Source organism: Helianthus annuus, chromosome 6 (assembly GCF_002127325.2).
Source record: "Helianthus annuus cultivar XRQ/B chromosome 6, HanXRQr2.0-SUNRISE, whole genome shotgun sequence".
In the NCBI taxonomy this organism is placed as follows: domain Eukaryota; kingdom Viridiplantae; phylum Streptophyta; class Magnoliopsida; order Asterales; family Asteraceae; genus Helianthus; species Helianthus annuus.
The window spans coordinates 132082105-132092810 of record NC_035438.2 but is presented as its reverse complement, the minus strand read 5'-3'; the positions used below and the strand labels follow the sequence as shown (position 1 = coordinate 132092810).

At 34.3% G+C, this 10706-nt stretch overlaps 1 protein-coding gene and 1 long non-coding RNA gene across 2 annotated transcripts; one reads left to right on the top strand and one right to left on the bottom strand.

The window, feature by feature from the left end:
• Positions 1 to 1494: 1494 nt before the first annotated feature.
• On the top strand, positions 1495 to 3204 carry LOC110934452. The gene is made up of 3 exons (XR_002588355.2): positions 1495 to 1641; positions 2828 to 2883; positions 2973 to 3204. It is a non-coding gene; the product is annotated as an uncharacterized LOC110934452 (long non-coding RNA).
• A 1978-nt stretch (positions 3205 to 5182) lies between these two features.
• LOC110933066 lies at positions 5183 to 10461 on the bottom strand. The gene is made up of 10 exons (XM_022176308.1): positions 10323 to 10461; positions 9720 to 9881; positions 9522 to 9629; positions 9288 to 9392; positions 8740 to 9178; positions 8258 to 8655; positions 7715 to 8104; positions 7383 to 7635; positions 6380 to 7281; positions 5183 to 6273 (listed from the first exon to the last, which is right to left on the bottom strand). The coding sequence occupies exons 1-10, from the start codon at positions 10459 to 10461 to the stop codon at positions 5183 to 5185; spliced, it is 3987 nt and encodes a 1328-aa protein (XP_022032000.1).
• Positions 10462 to 10706: the final 245 nt, after the last annotated feature.

Here is a 10706-nt window from a genome sequence, read left to right as displayed (position 1 = left end):
GGCGACAGAAACCGGCGAAGTCCGTGGTATCTTTATCACAACCATCGCCTCTCCGGCGAGAGTGGTTGATGCCAAGACAACCCAAAATGGCGACGACTTTGGTTAGTCAATGGTCCGATGGCGGCGAAAGTAATAACGCCATGGTATCTTCACCACAATCATCGCCGTGGATCTCTTTCAGGTCTGTCGACCGCCGAGGGTGATGCGACGCCGCTTCTTCCGGCTGTTTGGTGAAATATAATCGTTTTTACTCATTTTCTCATCACCGTGTTGTTACTTGGCTTCTTTTGCGAGACATCGTCCCATTAGGGTGGAGCGCTGGTTGCCGGACTTCTGGCAGTAGAGCCATGGTCTTCAAAAGACAAAGCCAGCTGTCGATGTCGGAGGATGGGCCGCCGGTTTCAGAGATGGGTGGGGAAGAAGAGGTTTGCGGTGGTGGTGGTGTAACAGTGGGTAAAAAAACATGAAAAGAAAAACCAGAGTTAGGTGGATCAATAACAAAGTGACATGTCATGCAAGTTATAAAATATAATATATATCTATATAGAAAGGGAGAAGCACTGTGAGAGAGGTGTATGACACTGACCAATAATAATCAAAGAAATTGAACAGTAACTTTGTGAGTACACCAAATATTGATAAATTATAGAGGGAAAATAATGACACAATTTTGTCTTTTTTTTCTTGAATAATAAAATACCAATCAAGTTTAGGCTATGTGGTATGGTGATGGTCTTTCTTTGGAGGATGGTCCGCCACGTAGGTGCCATGTAGATCGGGTGTGAGGATGGGGCAAAGATGATGGAGGTATGGAAATGGGAGATGGACCTAAAATATATGTATATGTTGTATGTATATATGTGTCTATGAGGAGATTTTGTCCTCTAGTAGGACGGCTTGAACGTCCCATACCCGACGTCTAGGACGCCGGCTGGGGGGGGGGGGTGGTGGGGATGGCGGTGCCGTAGCAAGACATGAGGGGGGCGAACCCCATACTGTCCGGACTTAGTCGATACTTGTATTGTGCATTGACCAAATATAATATTTTATATTTTAAAATATATGATTATGTCCATCATGGTCGGTTCAACACATGTTAAAGGCCTAAAAACGATATAAGGAATCAAGACCCTTTTTGTTAAAAAGGGTACTAGGTGTACACCCGTGTGAACACACGGGTTTGTTCTAATAACAATCGGAATCAAATGCTAAAAAAATATTATAACATATTATTTAAATTTTTGTGTTTAGTTACATATCTTTATAAAACAATGTTAAAGATAGTTTGTTTTAGTCTACATGTTTGATAAGCATGACCTAATTTTATGTTGTGTAATAACTTCTTATATATGACATTAATTTATTTTGACACATTGTTAGTGTAAAATTTAGTAAAAGTCCATTGTTATTGTATAATTCAATAAAAAGCCTATTCATTTTAGGTTGTAAATAATCAAATTTCAAAATGGGCCAAAGAATTTGTATCCAATTAGAAGCTGTTAATGGGCTTTTGGGTTGAAGGCCCTGTGTTTGAAATATAGCCCTAAAGACATTTTGAATGGAACATTTACGTCTTTCGGAACTAACTTGCGAGAACGAAGAGAGAGCTTTCTTCAAGATCTTTGGCAAACGAATCCACAGGTAATCATCTGTATGCATCAATCGAAGAGTTTGTTGTTGTAAAATCTTCTCTTCTGGTAATTTATTATACCACGGTAGTATATATTCGGCTCTTGGGTGTTTATTCTATGACTTATACTTCTGATTTTCATATTGATGAACGATTGAAGTTAATAGTTGTAGGCATTGATGATCGATTGAAGTTAATAGTTTTAGTATTTGTCAAATTATTTTATTTCACCTCAATTAGGGCAATGTTAAAAAGGACTGTTTATTAGACTTTGTATGAAGATTTTGTACGATTATGTATGGAATGATATTTGCTGAACTGGACCAAGTTACCGCAAGTCTAGACTAATAACAGATTATGCTCGAGTAACAATATGTATTTTAATAGAATTTTGATTTGATTTTCTAAAAAATAGTGTAATTCTGAAATGCTTTTTGACTGTAATTCTGAAATGTCAGCTACTTGTGGATTCTAAAATCGTTCTAAATCGTATCGAGTTACATGGGAATTATAGTGTAGATTTAATATACATTTTATGGATGTATGATTGAAGATTTGTAATGTACATATGACTGGCTGTTATGTAATGGTCTAAATTTTGTTAGTTGACCTTTTAAAACAACATATATCAGAAATCAAATATGTAGAAATAATGAAAATCTGCAAGTTTATGTTGTTTAGTCTTCAAATTTTGTATAAAGATTTTGTATAAAATTTTGTATAAAAATTTTGTAAGACTATGTTGTTTATTATAATTTTAGTTTGTGTTTTTGATATTGAAATAGTGCGGATATATACTTTTGGGTTGGAACAGTATATTGTATTATTGCTTAGCAACAGGGTTTTATAACAACAGTTGATTGTATTAAACAGTAGATTGAGTGTGCGTTAGGAACAGTAAATTGCACTCAATAGTAGATTGAATGTCATTTAGGAACAGTAGATCGGCTTCCTGGGTAGCAACAGGAGTTTTGGTTGATTATTCAATCAATGAGCTAGATGATACATTTATGTTTTCAAGTCTTTTTTTTCGTCATTCATATTCAACAGTTATTGGCACTATTTCAGTTTAGATGATACATTTATGTTTTCAAGTCTTTTTTTTTTGTATTCTTAACATTTTTTTGAATAATCTTTTAATATTTTATTCTTTTATTTATTAATGATATTAATACAATTTTATTTGATACTTCAAAGTTATAAGGATGTATGGTTTTGCATGTTACATGGAGGACAACCAAAGAAAATGTTTGGTTAGTATCCTGCTCTCGGTTATGGTAAATTTAGTTTTCTTTATAATATCATATTACACAATTTCTAATTTTAATTTATTTATGCATAGGTTCTCCCAAAAAAATATAAAGAATGGATAACAGACTTTAACTATCCATTGGGCTTTGTGAAAATGCGGACAACGAATGGGCAGGTCTTTGAAGTGAAGGTATATGAGTTAGCAAACTTCTGTTATTTTTACAATGGGTGGTATTCTGTTGTTGAAACTTTGAAGCTACAATCTGGATCCTGGCTGGTATTTCAGTATGAAGAAGCATTATCAAGTTTCCGAATATTTTATTTCTATGAGAATATTGAATTTGCTCCATCTGATTATTTTTACTACAGACCCAATGGTGCTTTTGATAAACCGGATGCTATGGTATGTAGTTAACAATCTGAATTCATTATATTGTTTATAGTTTGTTATTTATTTATTGTTAGTATATATATTACTAATGTCTAACTTTTTTTCATTGAAGTATATCAATCGTTTATTTGTACATCACAAGATGGACAATACCATCCCAAACTATCCAGTAGTTATTAGAGGTCCTGGAAAGCTTAAAGTGTTTGTTCGAATGGAAGTTTTTGACAATCAGCTTTACATAACAACTGGATGGGATCGGATTAAGAAGAAATTGTCAATAACTGATGAGCATATGCTTGTGTTTGAAATGATTGATCTTCACAATTTTGATATGTTCGTTTTCAATTGTTCAAAGAATGCTGATTTAGTGTTGCCGCCGAAATTATATGCTGCTGCTGTTAAGGAAGAAATTGAAGAAGACGTTATTAGTATTTCTGATGCTGAAATGTGGATGAGGTTAGTAATCGCACAGAAGCTAATATGCTCCTTGTAGCCAGGAATGAGGAAACTATTCCAATAGTTTTCCGTGTGGACAATCATTTTGTAAGTTTATGTAACCAAAAAGTACTTACGATCTTTAGGATGTATTAATGATATCATTATATTATCTTTGTTAACATAATTTGTTTTTTTTTTTGTTACAGTGCATTAAAAAACATCTTGCTAAAAAAATTGGCTTGGATAGGAAGAGGTGTTTAAAGATTGTAGATGCTGAAGGTAATGTTTGGGATGTTCAAGTGGGAATCGAGGCTCCGGATGGTCGGTTTTACATAAAAAACATGAAGAATTTTGTGAAGGACAAAAAGATGGTTCCTCGTGAAGAATTTACCCTTAAGTTCGTGATGGGTAAAGGTATTTTCTTGTTTGACTGAATGCTTGTATGGCTGTTGGAGTTGATGTTATGATGTATGGAAACAATGTTTTTTGTATATGGTTTTTGGTTTTTGGTTTACTTAAAACTGTTTTGTAATAGTTGAAACCGGCAGTTTTGACCCTGTGGTACGAAGGGTGTACATACAGATCAGTTTTTTTTGGTTAATCAAATACTAAAATTTCAATGTATTAAAAGCATGTATTCTTCCTAATGACTAATGAATGGAAGTATTACTCGCATTAGTGATTCCTTGTGTTTTGTATATATATTATTATTATTTGGCTTTCATTGTCTTATAACTATTAAATCTATCACAGTTTAAACATGTCTACTTTTTGTTAAAACAATATTAATAACAATCATTATTATTAGATAAAAGAAACATGTTGATAGGATATTCAAAAGATTATAACATATTCATTCATACATGAAAAAGAGTTTTATACAAAATGATATTTTTACGAGCACTACAGATTTTGTAGAACTTCTTTGTAGACCACATTAGTTGTGGTTTTAGATACTTGTTTTTCGCTGTCACATATCAAAATCTTCAAACCACTCCTGCTCTTTACTTGAGATACAGCTACGTATAGTTGCCCGTGACTAAAAACCGGACGTGGAAGATATAGTCCTACACGTTCAAGTGATTGTCCCTGGCTTTTGTTGATGGTCATTGCAAAGCACAGGGATAGTGGGAACTGTCTTCGAGCAATTTTCACTGGTAATCTTTTATCACTTGGTGTCATTTTCAATCTTGAAATCAAAGTATGGTGACCTATATTAGTTCCGGTAATAATCTTTGCTTCAATTACAAGTTTTCCAAGTTTGTTACTTGAAGCCGTGTACCGTTACACAAACCATTTGTTTGATCAATGTTTCTAAGTAACATTACCGGAGCTCCAACGTTAAGAACCAATTTATGGTTAGGTAATCCTGACAAATGCATTTTGTTTAGCACATCCGGAGGAAACAATGCCATGTCAAGGTCGGAATGTTGTTCAGTATCACATAAAGAATCCGAACTTAGATATATCTTCTATTGACCAACGATACTATTTAACAGTTCTGTGTTTATTGAATCAACAACATCATTTGTGGGAGCAAGAATGGCTCTTTGTTGAAAGTAATTTGAATCCCACATAAAGTTTTGCATATCCGGATATGTGAATGAGATCAATGAAGATATAGGATTGACTTCATCTAATATAAGTAGATCATCTGGAATTTCAATCTCCACCTCTCCATCATTTGGATCACCAAGTAGACCATCACCAAGGCGTAAAATCCATTCAGCAAATTCCTTGATCTCCTGAAGATTACTTGCTTTTGTACCGACTCTTAACCTCATGTTTTGAGTTAGTTTGAGTAATTGACAATCATGCCATATATAAGAAAAATTCAATGAAGAATTTACAATCATGCTTCTAGTACCTTTTGGAATGACCGGAAGGATTTGTCTAAAATCACCGCCAAAAAGGACTATCTTTCCGCCAAAAGGCTTGGACTGCAAGGACGAATTATTGGAACGGACGATATCTCTCATTGTTCTATCCAAAGCTTCAAAACAATGCTTATGTGTCATTGGCGCTTCATCCCAAATTATCATCTTAGTTTCTTTTATTAAGCCTCCTAGCTCACTGTTCGGTTCTATAGAACATATAGAATCCTCATTAACGTTTATCGGAATAACAAATCTGGAATGAGCTGTTCTACCGCCATCTAATAGGAGTGATGCAATACCACTGGATGCAACATTCAAAACAATTTCACCCTTGGAGCGTAACGCAGCTGCAAATGTTTTCCATAGAAATGTTTTCCCAGTTCCACCGTAACCATATAGAAAAAAAACACCTCCATTTCCTTTAGCAACTGCATTCATGACAGTTTGATACACTTTGTGCTGTTCATCAGTTAAAGATTTTAAGAAAGATGCAAGTTCCTTTTTTAAGCTACTCCGATCATAGGAAAGTTCTTTCATTATCATTTGATTGTTCAATGCTGAAATGTAGTTCCCAGGAACACTCGGCATGTCTGAAAAGCAGCTTAACGTACTTCCATAAGCAAGTAACAATTTTTCAATATGTGATAGGCAAATGTTTTCAATCTCTTCCTCTGGAAGAACCAAATCTGAAAAATAAAACAGATGTTTGGTAATTAGCATATAAAAATATTTAATTACAAACGGAATAGAATATTTGAGCTTTATTTAAAGTTTTAAAATTACCATAAATACCAGTAACCTTCCGTTGCTGGTATAATATATCTTCACACAACAGAGATTTTGTTTGTCTCCAGAAATGACCAGGCCTAGAAATGGAATTTGACATCAACAGCATTACAAAAAATGTACGCAAGAAATCAGAAGTGGACCATGTGCTTGCTTCCTCCATGGCAATTATATACTCATTATCATCATCCAACAGACCGCGAGCGAGGCACGCATCTTTAAAGGTAGGATAAATTTTTCCATCAACTGTTTTTATATCATCGAAACTCATTGGTCCTATAACGTGATTCAATAAAATTCTCAAGAAATAACAATCACCAAGTGATGGAGGTACATAATGTATCCTACCAACGGCACCAAAAGGTCTTTTTCTACGAATCCACTTTCGTTCTTTACGTATCCATACAAAGTGTCTTGGAAACTCTATATACTTCAATGTTCTAGCGAATGCATCCATTTGGTTACATTTCATCCATTCTGTAAACATAGACATTTTCACAGTTGGGTTACTAACCACGTCACACAAGTTTGAATTATCGTCATAAACAATAGCCTGACCATCTTCGCAATGAAAAGGCAATATTTCAACAGATGGAAGTCGATAGTGTATGTCAAACTTGAAGATTCTCCAAGCAGCTTCACATGCTGAAACATATCTACAATCAATATATGCTTTAACTTCATCTACTTCTGTTTTGTTTGACGGATTTTGATTATTGGTCATTTCCTCATTTTCCTTGTTCTTGCCAGCAGTTGTCGTACTTTGGTAAACAGAAGCTGTCACTCTATCTGGACCCTTATTAATGTATTTGAACAAATATTTGATGGATCCTGTTTGGTTACACCACTCAACATTTATGTGACACTGATACTTTTTGAGTAACATAGCATTGTATGGAACTACAAACCTATTGTCAAGCAACATGCCATTTTTTCTACAGTGTTACATGTTTGACGACGACGGTAGATAGGATATCCTTCAGAATCAACACAAGTCTCATCTACATACTTTTTCGGAAACTTCTTTGAACATTTTAAATTAACCATGCATGGACAATGAGGGTTGTCTGTACCACACGGACCGTGCATCATAAACTGTTTGACAAGCTCATACAGTTCAGAATCCGTCTCTTTGTCAGGTATTTCAGCACTAATAGTCAAATCAATTTCTTTAGCAGTTGGAAACTTGTTCTTGGCACTTAAGAACAAACATATATGAGCATGAGGTAGGCCACGTTTCTGAAATTCGATTGTATAAATAACTGAAATATTACATGAAAAAAACTGTTATTAAAGAATTTATGGTTGACAAATTAATTAAAACATTTCACAATCACTTACTTGCTTGTATCTCACCAAAGAATTTATGTTTCTTGAAATCTTGAATTAGGTAATTGATTTTAATTTTGAATACACGTGAGATAATATCCGGTCTGTCTTGAGGATTCAGCCGTTTGTCTTTTAAACATCTATAAATCTCAGGCCAATTGGGATTACAGGTGACTGTTATGAAGAGATCCGGATATCCTACAGCTTTGCAGATTGCCATAGCATCTAGGTACTTTTGCATCATATATCTCGATCCGCCGGTAAATGATGAAGGCAACAAAATTCGTTTTCCACAGTTTGACGCATCGCTTTCTCCACTTTGAACACTTTGATTTAAATTCTTAAAGGTTTGACTTCTAAGTTTGGGTTGTTGTGTCTTTATGTAAGCTAACCGTGCAGATTCTATCATTGTATAAGCATCAACCACAAACTGTTGGAATAACTTTTAAGCATTGAGTAACAATGAAAAGTGGTTGGGTCTGTCTTGTAGTCTGTAACTAAAAAATTCTCTCATTGTCGTGCTGGTTCTAACTATATTAGAATCAACTGAAATACCTCGATGTTTAATACCAAGTCTAAATCCATCTTCTGCATATGGGAAAATAAGTGGATATTGCAATGCAAGATAAGAGGGATGAAGCTCACTAATTCTCTGAAGACCGCCTGATCTTGTTTGGACTATGATATCTCTTTTATCAAAGGCTCCATCAAAATCACCAATTATTAATGCAGCAATTTCTTCAGATGTAGGCAAGTTAAAAGTTCTACCATCCTTATCCCTTGTTCTAATGAGCTTGAGTCTTACATCTTGCCACTCATTTTCTTTAAAACAATCTCGTACCATTCTAAATAACTTCACAAGTGGATTACAAGAATCCAACATTTTTTTAACACTGGATATGATGGAAAGATCAAGGAGTTGTTTTGTAGTTGTTTTGGAACCTTCCTTGACACTATGTAGAAAATTATTTTAGTACATATAGGAGATATAAGTAAAAGAGATATTCAAACGAATATTTAGTGAATTGTTAATTTACCTTACAGCCTTTTGACGATTAAAATCCTCGTTTTGGGAATCATAAATATAAAGCTGTGAAAATTCAGGCTCTTCACCCTCATTTGGTAGCAGAGTACCAATGCGATGGTAATTTTGTCCTTGTAATCCAAAAACATAAGGACCTCTGCTTTTTTGAAAACTTTTAGAAACCTTGCCACCAAGAGATGTGAAGGAAAACATCATGTTATATGCTCGAATATTATTCATGAAATTGCGGCTTTCAGACGAACTTCTTCTGTAAAGTTTTTCAAGAAATGGAGGAGGATCAGGTGAGGGCGGCAATTCAACGTCTCCATTCGAACAACAAAGAGAAAAAGCCGATTTCTTAGAATCCAAATTCCCCCTAAGCATTTCATCTTTCCAAAGCATTGCATGACAGTAAGAACATGTAAAAATAGCATCTCCATGATCAACGTACTCTACAAAATTATATAGATACATAAAAAAGATGATTATATAAGAGAAATATTAGGAGATGTCAGTGTTATCTGGAAAAAATACTTTGATAGGTTAAAGGAGGGTATGTACCTCTTGCAATTCCGGAAATGTTTTTTACAACAGAAGATGATAAACGATCAGAAGAATTGGAATCATCACAGTTAGAGCTTTCACCAGGGTAAGAGTTTTCTTTTCCTGCCGTTTCATTTTAGATATGACCATTAAACTCAGTTTCAACAGGCAGGAGGATATGGAATACATTATTCAAAATACAATGAATCGGAAACGTATATTTAGTCAGATTGCTAAAAATAAACCACATACCATTAGTACCTACTACCGAACACTTTGGCAAACGTCGAGAAGTTCTAATATCAATATTCGAAGGAGTTGGAATATGACTTCCACGGGAACTTACTGTAACACGGTCCACTTGCAAGAAAAAAATATACAAATGTTATACAACTTCGAGCAACATTCAATGAATGATTAACAGTAATAAGAAAACTCTAAAGAACTTACAGTTTGTAATATTCATTAAAGGACTGCTCCGAATATGATGATTGGATGATGCAGGTGGTGTAACCATTGAAGTTGTCCTCCTTTCATCACCTTCAATAATTTTCAATCTTTGTTTCCTCTTTCTAGACTCATGCACACCATAATTAGCATTTTCCAATTGTCCTAAAAATTGAAACAAAGTGACAAGGTCAAATATGATATCATACCTTAAAAAATATGATTTATAAACTTACCAAAACTGGATGAAGTCAAATGAATCCTACTAACACATGATGGATCTAACTTGGCAGGCGTGTGACATGCTGTACATGACGAGATTTGGTTAATTCCAGCAATAAATAGTTACAATTTTCACATTTTTTACAATCGGTATGTAAAACAATTTGAAAAGTACCAATAGAGTTGTTTACCCATATTTGTAGAAGAGGATTCGGACGACATTACAGTTTAACTGTGATTTAAGTTCCTTGGCTTGTAATATAGACTTGAGGGTTCATACAGACCTTTTGATGATACTGGTTGTTATAGATACACAAATAGATTTCAGTTAATATAACATTAAAATTATATACGTATTATGAAAAACAATCATCAAAAACAGACCTCCATTATCGTTTGTAGTAATAAGAACATTGGCCGGAAGTGTATGAATAATAGGAGATGTCTGTAGAGAGTGAGACACGCCACTGTTTCTACGCTTATTCAGAATAGACTTTCTTATCCTCCTTGACTCTTTGGACATTTGGGTACTGCATTGTGGAAAACACTTTCTATCTCTTGCTATAAAATTCTTATTATTCTCCATAACTATACATAAGAATTGGGAAAATATAGTTGATTTAGGGCTAGCTACAAGTAATTATTGTAACCACTGTCCAAAAAATCAATTTTTTTAACAGATAGTGATGATTGAACATCCACATTAAAAACCTAAATAAAAAAAACAATCAAAGAAGACAAACCAGCAGAGAAGATTTCCAACTTCTG